Here is a 16946-nt window from a genome sequence, read left to right as displayed (position 1 = left end):
GTAGACTGTAGCTACCTCATGCAGGTAGGAGATGTTGGAGAACAGCCTCGTAGACTGTAGCCGCCTCGTGCAGTTAAGAGATGAATAAAAACCTTTATTTACATCCACAAATCCCATTCAAAATGCATAGACATGATAATGGAGAAAAAGCACTTTCTCCTCCTCTGTTTCCAAACTGATTAAGCTGACACCCTGATCTCTCCTCTCCTCTCCTCTCCTCTCCTCTCCTCTCCTCTCCTCTCCTCTCCTCTCCTCTCGGTCTCCTCTCCTCTCCTCTCCTCTCCTCTCCTCTCCTCTCCTCTCCTCTCCTCTCCTCTCCTCTCCTCTCCTCTCCTCTCCTCTCCCTCTCCTCTCCTCTCCTCTCCTCTCCTCTCCTCTCCTCTCCTCTCCTCTCCTCTCCTCTCCTCTCCTCTCCTCTCCTCTCCTCTCCTCTCCTCTCCTCTCCTCTCCTCTCCTCTCCTCTCCTCTCCTCTCCTCTCCTCTCCTCTCCTCTCCTCTCCTCTCCTCTCCTCTCCTCTCCTCTCCTCTCCTCTCCTCTCCTCTCCTCTCCTCTCCTCTCCTCTCCTCTCCTCTCCTCTCCTCTCCTCTCCTCTCCTCTCCTCTCCTCTCCTCTCCTCTCCTCTCCTCTCCTCTCCTCTCCTCTCCTCTCCTCTCCTCTCCTCTCCTCTCCTCTCCTCTCCTCTCCTCTCCTCTCCTCTCCTCTCCTCTCCTCTCCTCTCCTCTCCTCTCCTCTCCTCTCCTCTCCTCTCCTCTCCTCTCCTCTCCTCTCCTCTCCTCTCCTCTCCTCTCCTCTCCTCTCCTCTCCTCTCCTCTCCTCTCCTCTCCTCTCCTCTCCTCTCCTCTCCTCTCCTCTCCTCTCCTCTCCTCTCTCCAGACAGTGTACTCCATGGCAGAGTTTCCATTCCCTCAGCTGGCTGAACTCAGAGAGAAATACACCTACAACATCACCCCCTTCCCCACCTCCAACCCTAACGGCAGGTTGGTGCATGTCCTTATAGTGTGTATAGCGGCTGGTATCTAGAGGTCATGTAGTGTATCTACAGGCAGGTCATGACATACTGGTCTAGTCATGACATACTGGTCTAGTCTTGACATACTGGTCTAGTCATGACATACTGGTCTAGTCATGACATACTGGTCTAGTCTTGACATACTGGTCTAGTCATGACATACTGGTCTAGTCATGACATACTGGTCTAGTCATGACATACTGGTCTAGTCATGACATACTGGTCTGGCTGTCAGAGTGAAGGATGACTAGTGGCTGTCAGAGAGATGGATGACTAGTGGCTGTCAGTAGAGAGAGATGGATGCCAGACTGGAGTGGCATCTGAAGAACCCAAACAACACTGAGCTATAGTGGGCAGGCGATGGTGATATTGGTGGTGGTGGTGATGTTACTGTATTCCAGTGGTGGTCTCTGGGGCTGGGAGGATGATGATGATGATGTTACTGTATTCCAGTGGTGGTCTCTGGGGCTGGGAGAGTGATGATGATGATGATGTTACTGTATTCCAGTGGTGGTCTCTGGGGCTGGGAGAGTGATGATGATGTTACTGTATTCCAGTGGAGGTCTCTGGGGCTGGGAGAGTGATGATGATGTTACTGTATTCCAGTGGAGGTCTCTGGGGCTGGGAGAGTGATGATGATGATGTTACTGTATTCCAGTGGAGGTCTCTGGGGCTGGGAGAGTGATGATGATGATGTTACTGTATTCCAGTGGAGGTCTCTGGGGCTGGGAGAGTGATGATGATAATGTTACTGTATTCCAGTGGTGGTGATGATGATGTTACTGTATTCCAGTGGTGGTCTCTGGGGCTGGGAGGATGATGATGATGATGTTACTGTATTCCAGTGGAGGTCTCTGGGGCTGGGAGAGTGATGATGTTGTTACTGTATTCCAGTGGAGGTCTCTGGGGCTGGGAGAGTGATGATGTTACTGTATTCCAGTGGAGGTCTCTGGGGCTGGGAGAGTGATGATGATGATGTTACTGTATTCCAGTGGTGGTCTCTGGGGCTGGGAGAGTGATGATGATAATGTTACTGTATTCCAGTGGTGGTGATGATGATGTTACTGTATTCCAGTGGAGGTCTCTGGGGCTGGGAGAGTGATGATGTTACTGTATTCCAGTGGAGGTCTCTGGGGCTGGGAGAGTGATGATGATGATGATGTTACTGTATTCCAGTGGTGGTCTCTGGGGCTGGGAGAGTGATGATGATAATGTTACTGTATTCCAGTGGTGGTGATGATGATGTTACTGTATTCCAGTGGTGGTCTCTGGGGCTGGGAGAGTGATGATGTTACTGTATTCCAGTGGTGGTCTCTGGGGCTGGGAGGAGGAGGATGATGATGTTACTGTATTCCAGTGGTGGTCTCTGGGGCTGGGAGAGTGATGATGATGATGTTACTGTATTCCAGTGGAGGTCTCTGGGGCTGGGAGAGTGATGATGATGATGTTACTGTATTCCAGTGGTGGTCTCTGGGGCTGGGAGAGTGATGATGATGATGTTACTGTATTCCAGTGGTGGTCTCTGGGGCTGGGAGAGTGATGATGATGATGTTACTGTATTCCAGTGGTGGTCTCTGGGGCTGGGAGAGTGATGATGATGATGTTACTGTATTCCAGTGGTGGTCTCTGGGGCTGGGAGAGTGATGATGGTGATGTTACTGTATTCCAGTGGTGGTCTAGGTGACTGGGAAGGTGATGAAGATGTTGAAGATGATGAAGATGCAGTGGTGACAGCAGCATTGGGGTGTTTGGGCCCACTGGGGGGGCTGTTAGCTCCAGAACTACAGCGGTACCAGAGACACATCAAAGGTTGGTCTGACCCCTGACCCCTGACCTCTTTACCCTTAACCCTTAACCCTTACCTATTTATCAAATCAAATGTTATTTGTTACATACACGTGTTTAGCAGATGTTATAGCGGGTGTAGCGAAATGCTTGTGCTTCTAGCTCCAATAGTGCAGTAATATCTAACAATTTCACAACATATACCCAATACACACAAAACTAGTAAGGAATGGGATTTAAGAATATATATATATATATATATATATATATATATATATATATATATATATATATATATATATATATATATATATATATATATATATATATATATATATATATATATATATATATATGGCCAAGGAATGACAGAGCGGCTTGGTCCTGTATCATGTAGAGGACCCGTCAGGAAGCATTTCACTGTTATATATATATGGCCAAGCAATGACAGAGCGGCTTGGTCCTGCATCATGTAGAGGACCCGTCAGGAAGCATTTCACTGTTATATATATATGGCCAAGCAATGACAGAGCGGCTTGGTCCTGCATCATGTAGAGGACCCGTCAGGAAGCATTTCACTGTTATATATATATGGCCAAGCAATGACAGAGCGGCTTGGTCCTGCATCATGCAGAGGACCCGTCAGGAAGCATTTCACTGTTGGTCTACTCCCGTTGTTTACCAAGCATGTAACAGATAACATTTGATTCTCATCAAGGGTTAATGTTTGTACCCATTTTAGTTCTTTAGTCTAAACTCTGTTAGCACCCAGACACACTTCTGAGAGAGACTGGAATCCAATCTGTCATTTAAATGTGGAATGCTAGTAAGCCAGTTAGACGTCCAGGAAACTGGACCCAGTGTGTATATACACTATACACAGTGCATCCGGAAAGTATTCAGACCCCTTGACGTTTTTCCACATTTTGTTACGTTACAGAATTATTCTAAAATTGATTAAATTGTTTTTTTTCCTCATCAATCTACACAAAATACCCCATAATGACGAAGCAAAAACAGGTTTGTAGAAATCTTTGCTAATGTATGTAAAAAAACTAGCTATTTTCAGGTCTCTCCAGAGATGTTAAATCGGGTTCAAGTCCGGGCTCTGGCTGGGCCACTCAAGGACATTCAGAGACTTGTCCCGAAGCCACTCCTGTGTTGTCTTGGCTGTGTGCTTAGGGTCGTTGTCCTGTTGGAAGTTGAACCTTCACCCCTCACCTCAGTCTCCCAGTCCCTGCCGCTGAAAAACATCCCTACAGCATCGGACACGCCTTTCCAAATCATGTCCAATCAATAGAATTTACCACAGGTGGACTCTAATCAAGTTGTAGAAACATCTCAAGGATGATCAATGAAAACCGGATACACCGGAGCTCAATTTCGAGTCTCATAGCAAAGGGTCTGAATATTTATGTAAATAAGGTATTTCTGTTTTTATTTTTTTCAAAAAACCTGTTTTCGCTTTGTCATTATGGGGTATTGTGTGTAGGATGAGGAAAACAAATAATTGAATCCATTTTAGAATAAGGCTGTCACAAAACAAAATGTGGAAAAAGTCAAGGGGTATGAATACCTTCTGAATACTCTAATTAGTCACCATTTGGCAGTCCGACAGATGTATCTGGGTTTGGCGGATGCCTGGATTACGCTACCTGCCCCAATGCATAGTGCCAACTGTTGAGTTCGGTGGAGGAGGAATAATGGTCTGGGGCTGTTTTCCATGTTTCGGGCTAGGCCCCTTAGTGAAGTGAAGGGAAATATTAACGCTACAGCATACAATGGTATTCTAGACGATTCTGTGCTTCCAACTTTGTGGCAACAGTTTGGGGAAGGCCCTTTCCTGTTTCAGCATGACGATGCCCCCTTGCACAAGAAATGGTTTGTCGAGATCGGTGTGGAAGAACTTGACTGGCCTGCACAGAGCCCTGACCTCAACCACATCGAACACCTTAGGGATGACTTGGAACGCCGACTGCGAGCCAAGGCCTAATCGCCCAACATCAGTGCCCGACCTCACTAATGCTCTTGTGGCTGAATGGAAGCAAGTCCCCGCAGCAATGTTCCAACATCTAGTGGAAAGCCTTCCCAGAAGAGTGGAGGCTGTTATAGCAGCAAAGGGGGGACCAACTCCATATTAATGCCCATGATTTTGGAATGAGATGTTGGACGAGCAGGTGTCCACGTCCTACTGGTCATGTAGTGTATGTGGACCCTCAGAGTCCTGCTCTGCTCTCATCTCCAGCCAAGTTCCATTAGTTTAATGTAGTGGAAGTCAGTAATGTGTTATCTGGTCAGCTGCTGTTGGTCTCAGACCTGAAAAGACAAAGGAACATCTAAGTGTCTCTATATGAAAGGGAACCCCGTGGTCCTCTGTAGCTCAGCTGGTAGAGCACGGCGCTTGTAACGCCAGGGTAGTGGGTAAAAATGTATGCACACATGACTGTAAGTCGCTTTGGATAAAAGCGTCTGCTAAATAGCATATTATTAACATGGTGTCAGTACTGAGGTCATTTCTGGTTGGATTTGAATCTCTCATTCTTTCTCTCTCTCTCCCCTCTCCAGACCAGCGTGTGGGGGAGCAAGGGGTTAACATGGCAGACCTGAGTCCCGGGGCGGTAGGGGGTGTTGGGTCGGGGGGGGGCCGAGCGGAGCATCAAGCAGCCATCAACAGTATGATGCAGGAGAGGATGAGTACTGACATCAGCGCTCTGAAGAAACAATACTCACGTATCAAGAGACATCAGCAACAACAGGCCAGGCAGCTGTACATTCACACAGGTAACACACAATCTGTCAACTCTATGCACGCAATATAGATGTGTTGATGGTGGGGTCTATAGAGATGATGTGTTGATGGTGGTGTGTCTATAGATATAGAGATGATGTGTTGATGGTGGTGTCTATAGAGATGTGTTGATGGTGGTGTCTATAGAGATGATGTGTTGATGGTGGAGTGTATATAGATATAGAGATGATGTGTTGATGGTGGTGTGTCTATAGATATAGAGATGATGTGTTGATGGTGGTGTGTCTATAGATAGAGATGATGTGTTGATGGTAGTGGTGTCTATAGAGATGATGTGTTGACGGTGGTGTGTCTATAGATATAGAGATGATGTGTTGATGGTGGTGTGTCTATAGATATAGAGATGATGTGTTGATGGTGGTGTGTCTATAGAGATGATGTGTTGATGGTGGTGTGTCTATAGAGATGTGTTGATGGTGGTGTGTCTATAGAGATGATGTGTTGATGGTGGTGTGTCTATAGATATAGAGATGATGTGTTGATGGTGGTGTCTATAGATATAGAGATGATGTGTTGATGGTGGTGTCTATAGAGATGATGTGTTGATGGTGGTGTGTCTGTAGATATAGAGATGATGTGTTGATGGTGGTGTGTCTATAGATATAGAGATGATGTGTTGATGGTGGTGTGTCTATAGATATAGAGATGATGTGTTGATGGTGGTGTGTCTATAGATATAGAGATGATGTGTTGATGGTGGTGTGTCTATAGAGATGATGTGTTGATGGTGTTGTCTATAGAGATGATGTGTTGATGGTGGTGTGTCTATAGATATAGAGATGATGTGTTGATGGTGGTGTGTCTATAGAGATGATGTGTTGATGGTGGTGTGTCTATAGATATAGAGATGATGTGGTGATGGTGGTGTCTATAGATATAGAGATGATGTGTTGATGGTGGTGTGTCTATAGAGATGATGTGTTGATGGTGGTGTGTCTATAGATATAGAGATTATGTGTTGATGGTGGTGTCTATAGATATAGAGATGATGTGTTGATGGTGGTGTGTCTATAGATGGAGATGATGTGTTGATGGTGGTGTGTCTATAGATATAGAGATGATGTGTTGATGGTGGTGTGTCTATAGATATAGAGATGATGTGTTGACGGTGGTGTGTCTATAGATATAGAGATGATGTGTTGATGGTGGTGTGTCTATAGAGATGATGTGTTGATGGTGGTGTGTCTATAGAGATGATGTGTTGATGGTGGTGTCTATAGATATAGAGATGATGTGTTGATGGTGGTGTGTCTATAGAGATGATGTGTTGATGGTGGTGTGTCTATAGAGATGATGTGTTGATGGTGGTGTCTATAGATATAGAGATGATGTGTTGATGGTGGTGTGTCTATAGATAGAGAGATGTGTTGATGGTGGTGTCTATAGAGATGATGTGTTGATGGTGGTGTGTCTATAGATATAGAGATGATGTGTTGATGGTGGTGTGTCTATAGATAGAGAGATGTGTTGATGGTGGTGTGTCTATAGAGATGATGTGTTGACGGTGGTGTGTCTATAGATATAGAGATGATGTGTTGATGGTGGTGTGTCTATAGAGATGATGTGTTGATGGTGGTGTGTCTATAGAGATGATGTGTTGATGGTGGTGTGTCTATAGAGATGATGTGTTGATGGTGGTGTGTCTATAGAGATGTGTTGATGGTGGTGTCTATAGATAGAGATGATGTGTTGATGGTGGTGTCTATAGATAGAGATGATGTGTTGATGGTGGTGTGTCTATAGATATAGAGATGTGTTGATGGTGGTGTGTCTATAGATATAGAGATGTGTTGATGGTGGTGTGTCTATAGATAGAGAGATGATGTGTTGATGGTGGTGTGTCTATAGATATGATGTGTTGATGGTGGTGTCTATAGAGATGATGTGTTGATGGTGGTGTGTCTATAGAGATGATGTGTTGATGGTGGTGTGTCTATAGAGATGATGTGTTGATGGTGGTGTCTATAGATATAGAGATGATGTGTTGATGGTGGTGTCTATAGAGATGATGTGTTGATGGTGGTGTGTCTATAGAGATGATGTGTTGATGGTGGTGTCTATAGAGATGATGTGTTGATGGTGGTGTCTATAGATATAGAGATGATGTGTTGATGGTGGTGTGTCTATAGAGATGATGTGTTGATGGTGGTGTCTATAGAGATGATGTGTTGATGGTGGTGTCTATAGATATAGAGATGATGTGTTGATGGTGGTGTGTCTATAGAGATGATGTGTTGATGGTGGTGTCTATAGATATAGAGATGATGTGTTGATGGTGGTGTCTATAGAGATGATGTGTTGATGGTGGTGTGTCTATAGAGATGATGTGTTGATGGTGGTGTCTATAGAGATGATGTGTTGATGGTGGTGTCTATAGATATAGAGATGATGTGTTGATGGTGGTGTGTCTATAGAGATGATGTGTTGATGGTGGTGTCTATAGAGATGATGTGTTGATGGTGGTGTCTATAGATATAGAGATGATGTGTTGATGGTGGTGTGTCTATAGAGATGATGTGTTGATGGTGGTGTGTCTATAGATAGAGATGATGTGTTGATGGTGGTGTCTATAGATAGAGATGATGTGTTGGTGTTTGTGACCGTCTGTCTGTCAGGAAGAGCAGGCAGACCAGTTGTCCCCCAGGACGCCTCACATGGTTCTGACAGCCAGTATGGAGCGGGGGGTTTCTGGGCTGATGATAGGTGGTCTGGGGTTAATTGAGACAGTGGTGTAGCTGGTTGAGGGTTGGATGGTGCTGGCTCTTCTCTGTGCTTTGACTGACAGGAGAGTGTGTGTCTGGGCTGGTGGCTGCCCATCTAAACACGTCATCACCCAGTAGGAACCTACTACTTGTGTAACAGACTTACGTTGGATTTGGCTTCGGAGCTTCTATTCCCCAAACTATTTTTCTAACTCCCGGATGTGTCGGTCTTCAGTAATCAGGGCTCAAAGCTCCTTACAACTCAAAGCAGTATTTTATGTAACTGTGTAAGCTTCTTCATCTGGTTCCCGTGGTAAATGGAAGCTCAGAGTTTGGGACGGAGCCAGAAAGATGTCTTAATGCTAGATGTTCTTATTGCTGGATGTGGAATCATCTTTATAATCATGTCATGCTGTGGTGCTGCAGTATGCAGACAAAACAGTGCCACACTGAGCTGACCTGGGGGTGTGTGTGTGTCTGTTCTCTCTGTAGACAGGTGTCCAGTCACCAGCGTGCTAGGGTCTCAGCTACGTCCCTCTCCTGTCGTCAACCACCTGTTGCTAGGCAGGAAGCCCAGGAACAGCCTGACACACCCTCCCTCCAGCCTGCTAGGCGCCCCCCAGGCACAGTCCAGCCCTGCCAACCCTGGCCCTAACCCCACCCCAAGGGGGGAGAGGGGGAGGAACCGACTGGTATCTCAGGCTGAAGACTGTCACAGCAGGGTGGGGTCCCCCTGGCGCGCCCACGTACGTGCCCACCGCAGGAACATAGCCCGAGCACGGGTACAGCTAGGGTTTGGCAACATGGAGGAGGAGGAGGAGGAGGACAGACACACTCATCAGACGAAGGAGGAGGAGGACAGACACACTCATCAGACGAAGGAGGAGGAGGAGGAGGACAGACACACTCATCAGACGACGGAGGAGGACAGACACACTCATCAGACGAAGGAGGAGGAGGAGGAGGAGGACAGACACACTCATCAGACGACGGAGGAGGACAGACACACTCATCAGATGACGGAGGAGGACAGACACACTCATCAGACGAAGGAGGAGGACAGACACACTCATCAGACGAAGGAGGAGGAGGACAGACACACTCATCAGACGAAGGAGGAGGAGGAGAGAGATGGAGTGGGCGAGGGAAAGGCTGCTGATGATGATGATGAGGAGGAGGAAGATGGTAGTCACCTCCCTGTGTCTCCTGCCCAGGCCTTCAGTAAGGAGGTGCCAGCTGTGGTGGAGAAGGAGGTGGAAGTGGAGGAGCTCCTGGTGTCTCTAGAGCTGAAGTCTGGATCAGAACCAAACCAGACCCCACCTTTACTACCCTCCTCTCTAAACTATACCCCCTCTCCCACAGAGACCACCCCAGACACACTACCCCCCTCTCCCACAGAGACTACCCCAGACACACTACCCTCCTCTCCCACAGAGACCACCCCACCTCCACAACCCTCCTCTCCCACAGAGACCACCCCAGACACACTACCCTCCTCTCCCACAGAGACCACCCCACCTCCACTACCCTCCTCTCCCACAGAGACTACCCCAGACACACTACCCTCCTCTCCCACAGAGACCACCCCAGACACACTACCCTCCTCTCCCACAGAGACCACCCCAGACACACTACCCTCCTCTCCCACAGAGACTACCCCAGACACACTACCCTCCTCTCCCACAGAGACCACCCCAGACACACTACCCTCCTCTCCCACAGAGACTACCCCAGACACACTACCCTCCTCTCCCACCATCCCAGAGCTGCCTGTCCCTGTCCTTCTTCCTCCTCCTCCTCCATCACACCACCACCACCACAGTCAACAGTCTGACCCTCCAGTCTCCTCTCAGAACATCTACTGTATGAGACGCTCCCCAGGTGCACCTGTTTCCCCCTTTAACCCCCCCACCCCTGGTACACCGCTTACCCCCTCCCTCCCTCTCTCCTGCCCCTCCGTGCCCCAGGACCGACCCAGGGCCTCCCCCCAGCAGGTGGCGTTCTCTCCTTTCCCCAGTGTGAAGCAGCACAGGAGGTCAGCTGCAGCCCGTAACCTGGGACTCTATGGCCCCACAGCCAGAACCCCCACGGTTCACTTCCCTCAGCTCAGCCTGAACCGTACCACCTCCACCGTCACCACCAGGAAGCGCTAGAGGGACCGCGAGTGACTGGCTCTGGCAGATACAGCCCGGTTCTTTCTGATGGTCTGGCTCTGGCAGATACAGCCCGGTTCTTTCTGATGGTCTGGCTCTGGCAGATACAGCCCGGTTCTTTCTGATGGTCTGGCTCTGGCAGATACAGCCCGGTTCTTTCTGATGGTCTGGCTCTGTACCTGAGAGAAACAGACTGAGTCAGCATGTGTCAGTATCCGCTATGGTCTGATCCACTGCTGTGTGTAGCGGTGTGGGTCACTGGGACAGAGGACGAGCTGCTGTGGACTGGGTCTGTCTGTGTGAACGTCATCATGGAACATCTCTGTCCTCATGTTATCTTCCCAGGTCAAGTTGTGTTGAACCCTTCAGCACCTTCCTCCTCCTCTGCTGAGTTCTGTTTCTGTCCAATGTTTCTCAACAGTAAGACTCCATACTAAAAGATCCATAGACCATATTATGTCAATGATCTGATTGTATTGTTCCCTACAGTCTGAATGATCTGATTGTATTGTTCCCTACAGTCTGAATGATCTGATTGTATAGTTCCCTACAGTCTGAATGATCTGATTGTATTGTTCCCTACAGTCTGAATGATCTGATTGTATTGTTCCCTACAGTCTGAATGATCTGATTGTATAGTTCTGTACAGTCTGAATGATCTGATTGTATTGTTGGTAAAAGGACCCACACCATTCCGGGGTCAGAGGTCACTGCACTCCTAATAAAGAAAGTGAAAGGATGCTGTCGGGTGTTTTGTTTTATTTATCTAGGTAAGGGCTCGATTCAATCTAGCATGATTTACATTTAAAGGCAAAGTTCTGAGACTATAACGCAGACCTTCCGTGCTACGGATTGACTGTCTCGCCCAATTTCAGTGCTTTAGCGAGCTTGAAATTAAGATAATTTCCGTCGCCATATGCAGCGTTTACCGTAAATGCAGTCTCCACGAATGCGGTAACGTTGCCTTTAAACGTCAATCACGCAATAGCGCTGAACCTAGGCGAAACGGATTGAATCAAGACCGAAGTCTCCTTGAGATGACGTCTATTTTTCCAGAGTGCATCATGTGACTCAACCTGGACGACTGTACAGAGGTTCAGGCCAAGTGGAATGCACAGATTTACAAAGGATTGGAAAGGTGTAAGGCTCTGTGATGACTTCAAAGAAGCTAGGATGCATTTGATTTCTGATGTATTGAAACCGGGCCCTGGTAACTGTTTCCAAACCATGAATGATACGTGACCCTGGTAACTGTTTCCAAACCATGAATGATACGTGACCCTGGTAACTGTTTCCAAACCATGAATGATACGTGACCCTGGTAACTGTTTCCAAACCATGAATGATACGTGACCCTGGTAACTGTTTCCAAACCATGAATGATACGTGACCCTGGTAACTGTTTCCAAACCATGAATGATACGTGACCCTGGTAACTGTTTCCAAACCATGAATGATACGTGACCCTGGTAACTGTTTCCAAACCATGAATGATACGTGACCCTGGTAACTGTTTCCAAACCATGAATGATACGTGACCCTGGTAACTGTTTCCAAACCATGAATGATACGTGACCCTGGTAACTGTTTCCAAACCATGAATGATACGTGACTCGTGTTTAAAACCACTGTAGTGGTGTTGGGATGGAACGCCACAACTACTCCACCGGGGGGGGAAAGGCACATTCATGTCCAAGCCAGGTTGGCCTTGGGCCTGTGTGAGAGGCCCATTTAGTGTGTGTGTGTGTGTGAGAGCCAGATGGGGAGAGGAGAAACGTTAGCAAGAGGAATGTAAACTTCACTTCACAGGATAAAGAGTGTGTGCGTGTGTTTAGCGTTTCATAAAGCGAAAGAATGTCCGATCTAGATGAGTGGGGAATTAAACACGGAAAGTAATGAATCTCTTCCATTCACATACTGGTTATTACAGTTTTTCTCGATTGCTAAGACACATTTCTTGAAAGCTGCTCTCCTTTTCTCTTAACTGTGAACACAAAACCTAATTTTCAAGCTACATTCACAAAACCTCAGACTCTTCTTGCAAAACCAAACTTTCACCTCAAAACAGTTCAATCTGTGCTCAAAACTGAACTATGTTGTCAAATCGTGCCCCGAGTCAATCAAAATAAAAAACACTACTGAACAGTCACTAAACACTACGTAGAAAAATAGAAAACACAATGCTCAGGACATGAAGCTGGAGAAATAAATGTTTATTGTTCACTGTAGGCTAAATGCATGTTGCAAAACAAAAAAAAACTGTGCATTTAGCACTTGTACAAAAAGACAGAACAGAAATCTTGTGCATTTACATGTAGCACTTGAAAAAACAAACAGAAATCTTATGCGTTTGCCACTTGTGTACAGTAAGCCCATGTAAAAATAAAGTACAAAAATATACAAATAAGTGCATTACTCAGCCACAGCATCATGTCTCCGTACTGGGTCAGGCCACAGGACTTCATCCACATCACAGGCCACATTTTGTCTGGCCAGGCAACGGGGGAAAAAAACCCTGGCATGCCGTATCCAGGCTTGGCATGCCTCCACACCTATGTCACCACAGGCAAGTCCCATGGCTTGCAGGAGATTTACCCTGGTGTAAGGTTGGCGTTCATATACCTTCCACCACCATGAGGAGAATAATTCCTCAATGGGGTTTAGGAAAGGGGAGTACGGTGGAAGGCAAAGATTGATAAAACCTTGGTTCATATTGTACCACTCTCTAACCTGGAGGGCTCTGTGAAAACTCACATTGTCCCAAACAACAACATAGATGGGATGCTCATTCTGCTGCCCTAACAAAGCATCTCGCATGTGATTGAGGAAAATGAGGAGCTGGTGAGTGTTGTAGGGCCCCAGGTTGGCATGATGGTGGACAACCCCATGATTGCTGATGGCAGCACATAATGTGACATTGCCACCACGCTGCCCAGGAACACCAACATTGGCCCGATGGCCAATCACATTACGGCCTCTCCTTCTCCTTTTGGTGAGATGAAACCCAGCTTCATCCATGTAGATGTATTGATGGGGTCTTTCCATTGCATCCAGTTGAAAAACCCTCTGTAGAAATAGATATAGTTTTGTAAGTGATACGGAAAAATTGATTTAGGCCACTACAGTAAATCACTACTTAGAGTAATCAACATTGAATGTGTCTGGATATATGCCAACCTGTACATACTGGAATCTTTGCTCTTTGACTCTGTCTGAGTTGCGATCAAAGGGCACTCTGTATAGCTGTTTCATGCGCAGTCTGTTGCGCTTGAGGACACGATCAACAGTAGAGAGGCTGACACTGTTGATACCCTCAAAATGTAAATGGTCCTCAATGTTCTTCTGCTGAATTTCGCTCAGTTTAATGGCATTGTTCTCACGAACCATATCAACAATTAGGGTCTCTTGGTGTGGGGAGAACATACCTGTCCTCCCACCCCCATGTGGCAGTCTTTCAATTCTACAAAAAGAGAACATGGAGTTACAAAAAATATACATGGAATACTAGGCCTACAAACAGTTAGACCAACCCTCCATTACAATACTACAGTACATTGGTACAGTGATGTACTGAAACATATATTTACTTACAGTATACTGTGGTACAGTATATAGTATGTCATACAGTAATTGCTGTCAACATTTACATACTGTACTATAATGTCAAAAAAAGGTAATTACCTGTTCTCTTCTCTAAATCTTCGGATTATGGTGGACACAGTGAATCTACTGATGTTTGGTTGTACCCTTTGTCCAGCCTCCCTCATGCTCATACCATGGACAAGAACATGGTCAATCACAGTAGCTCTGATTTCATCAGATATTACTGTTCTTTGTCTTCGCTGACCACCTCGACCACCTCGACCTCCTCTCACACGAACTCTTCCTCTCAGATTTCTATCCATTGTAGGGCCTCACAAACCAGTGCTCTCTGAACTGGCTTACTGTATATGTTCCCTCACATCATTAGCCACAAGTGTGATCAATTTTGAGTTGTTGTGTTCAAGTGGTGACACCTGTGCTCTAATTGTGTTTGACTTTTGTCACCTGTGCTCACCATTATGCAGCACGGGTGCATCACAATGAAAATGTGTTGGCAAGTTATGTCTAAACAGGTGAAAAGTGCTTATGGTTTTGCCAAAAGAATGATTGATTCAATCAGTGGGTTCAGGCAACTGAGCATTTGGTTCAGACAATAGGGTTTAGTGTTTTAGCAATTGAGAAAAACTGTAAGTAATCACTGCTATACTCTTCATGACCACTAGATGGCAGAAGGACGTCAGGAGGAGGTGGTGTGGAGGACATCAGGAGGAGGAGGTGGTGTGGGGGATATCAGGAGGAGGAGGTGGTGTGGGGGACATCAGGAGGAGGTGGTGTGGGGGACATCAGGAGGAGGTGGTGTGGGGGACATCAGGAGGAGGAGGTGGTGTGGGGGACATGAGGAGGAGGTGGTGTGGGGGACATCAGGAGGAGGAGGAGGTGGTGTGGGGAACATCAGGAGGAGGTGGTGGTGTGGAGGACATCAGGAGGAGGTGGTGTGGGGGACATCAGGAGGAGGAGGTGGTGGTGTGGGGGACATCAGGAGGAGGTGGTGGTGTGGGGGACATCAGGAGGAGGAGGAGGTGTGGGGGACATCAGGAGGAGGAGGTGGTGTGGGGGATATCAGGAGGAGGAGGTGGTGGTGTGGGGGACATCAGGAGGAGGAGGTGTGGAGGACATCAGGAGGAGGTGGTGGTGTGGGGGACATCAGGAGGAGGAGGTGGTGTGGGGGACATCAGGAGGAGGAGGTGGTGTGGGGGACATCAGGAGGAGGAGGTGGTGTGGGGGATATCAGGAGGAGGTGGTGTGGAGGACATCAGGAGGAGGTGGTGTGGGGGATATCAGGAGGAGGTGGTGTGGAGGACATCAGGAGGAGGAGGTGGTGTGGGGGACATCAGGAGGAGGAGGTGGTGTGGGGGACATCAGGAGGAGGAGGTGTGGGGGACATCAGGAGGAGGAGGTGTGGGGGACATCAGGAGGGGGTGGTGGTGTGGGGGACATCAGGAGGGGGTGGTGGTGTGGGGGACATCAGGAGGAGGTGGTGGTGTGGGGGACATCAGGAGGAGGTGGTGTGGGGGACATCAGGAGGAGGAGGTGGTGTGGGGGACATCAGGAGGAGGAGGAGGTGGTGTGGGGGACATCAGGAGGAGGTGGTGGTGGTGTGGGGGACATCAGGAGGAGGAGGTGGTGTGGAGGACATCAGGAGGAGGAGGTGGTGTGGGGGACAGGAGGAGGAGGTGGTGTGGGGGACATCAGGAGGAGGTGGTGTGGAGGACATCAGGAGGAGGTGGTGGTGTGGGGGACATCAGGAGGAGGAGGTGGTGTGGGGGACATCAGGAGGTGGTGGTGTGGAGGACATCAGGAGGAGGTGGTGGTGGTGTGGGGGACATCAGGAGGAGGAGGTGTGGAGGACATCAGGAGGAGGTGGTGGTGTGGGGGACATCAGGAGGAGGTGGTGTGGGGGACATCAGGAGGAGGAGGTGGTGTGGGGGACATCAGGAGGAGGAGGTGGTGTGGGGGACATCAGGAGGAGGAGGTGGTGTGGGGGATATCAGGAGGAGGTGGTGGTGTGGGGGACATCAGGAGGAGGAGGTGTGGAGGACATCAGGAGGAGGTGGTGGTGTGGGGGACATCAGGAGGAGGTGGTGGTGTGGGGGACATCAGGAGGAGGTGGTGGTGTGGGGGACATCAGGAGGAGGTGGTGTGGGGGACATCAGGAGGAGGAGGTGGTGTGGAGGACATCAGGAGGAGGAGGTGGTGTGGAGGACATCAGGAGGAGGAGGAGGTGGTGTGGGGGACATCAGGAGGAGGAGGTGGTGTGGGGAACATCAGGAGGAGGTGGTGTGGGGGACATCAGGAGGAGGAGGTGGTGTGGGGGACATCAGGAGGAGGTGGTGTGGGGGACATCAGGAGGAGGTGGTGTGGAGGACATCAGGAGGAGGAGGTGGTGTGGGGGACATCAGGAGGAGGCGGTGTGGGGGACATCAGGAGAAGGAGGTGTGGGGGATATCAGGAGGAGGTGGTGTGGGGGACATCAGGAGGGGGTGGTGGTGTGGGGGACATCAGGAGGAGGTGGTGGTGTGGGGGACATCAGGAGGAGGTGGTGTGGGGGACATCAGGAGGTGGTGGTGTGGAGGACATCAGGAGGAGGTGGTGGTGGTGTGGGGGACATCAGGAGGAGGTGGTGTGGGGGACATCAGGAGGTGGTGGTGTGGGGGACATCAGGAGGAGGTGGTGGTGGTGTGGGGGACATCAGGAGGAGGTGGTGGTGGTGTGGGGGACATCAGGAGGAGGTGGTGGTGGTGTGGGGGACATCAGGAGGAGGTGGTGTGGGGGATATCAGGAGGAGGTGATGTGGAGGACATCAGGAGGAGGAGGTGATGTGGAGGACATCAGGAGGAGGAGGTGGTGTGGGGGACTTCAGGAGGAGGTGGTGGTGTGGGGGACA

General features: G+C 48.6%; 1 protein-coding gene across 1 annotated transcript in view; it reads left to right on the top strand.

The window, feature by feature from the left end:
* The window catches only part of LOC311116539 (TBC1 domain family member 30-like), a gene marked incomplete at its 5' end in the record, with an annotated part of 15228 nt that extends 4670 nt beyond the window's left edge, over window positions 1-10558 (top strand). The window contains 4 exon segments of the mRNA XM_084191623.1: window positions 875-978; window positions 2680-2819; window positions 5361-5576; window positions 8799-10558. Coding sequence (XP_084047749.1) covers window positions 875-978; window positions 2680-2819; window positions 5361-5576; window positions 8799-10459 — 2121 coding nt within the window.
* Between the last annotated feature and the right edge of the window lie 6388 nt (window positions 10559-16946).

This window comes from Coregonus lavaretus, assembly GCF_964263955.1.
Source record: "Coregonus lavaretus genome assembly, contig: HAP1_SCAFFOLD_5378, whole genome shotgun sequence".
Classification (NCBI taxonomy): Eukaryota; Metazoa; Chordata; class Actinopteri; order Salmoniformes; family Salmonidae; genus Coregonus; species Coregonus lavaretus.
Note: the sequence above shows the minus strand (reverse complement) of the source record. Positions and strands in the feature narration are given on the sequence as shown.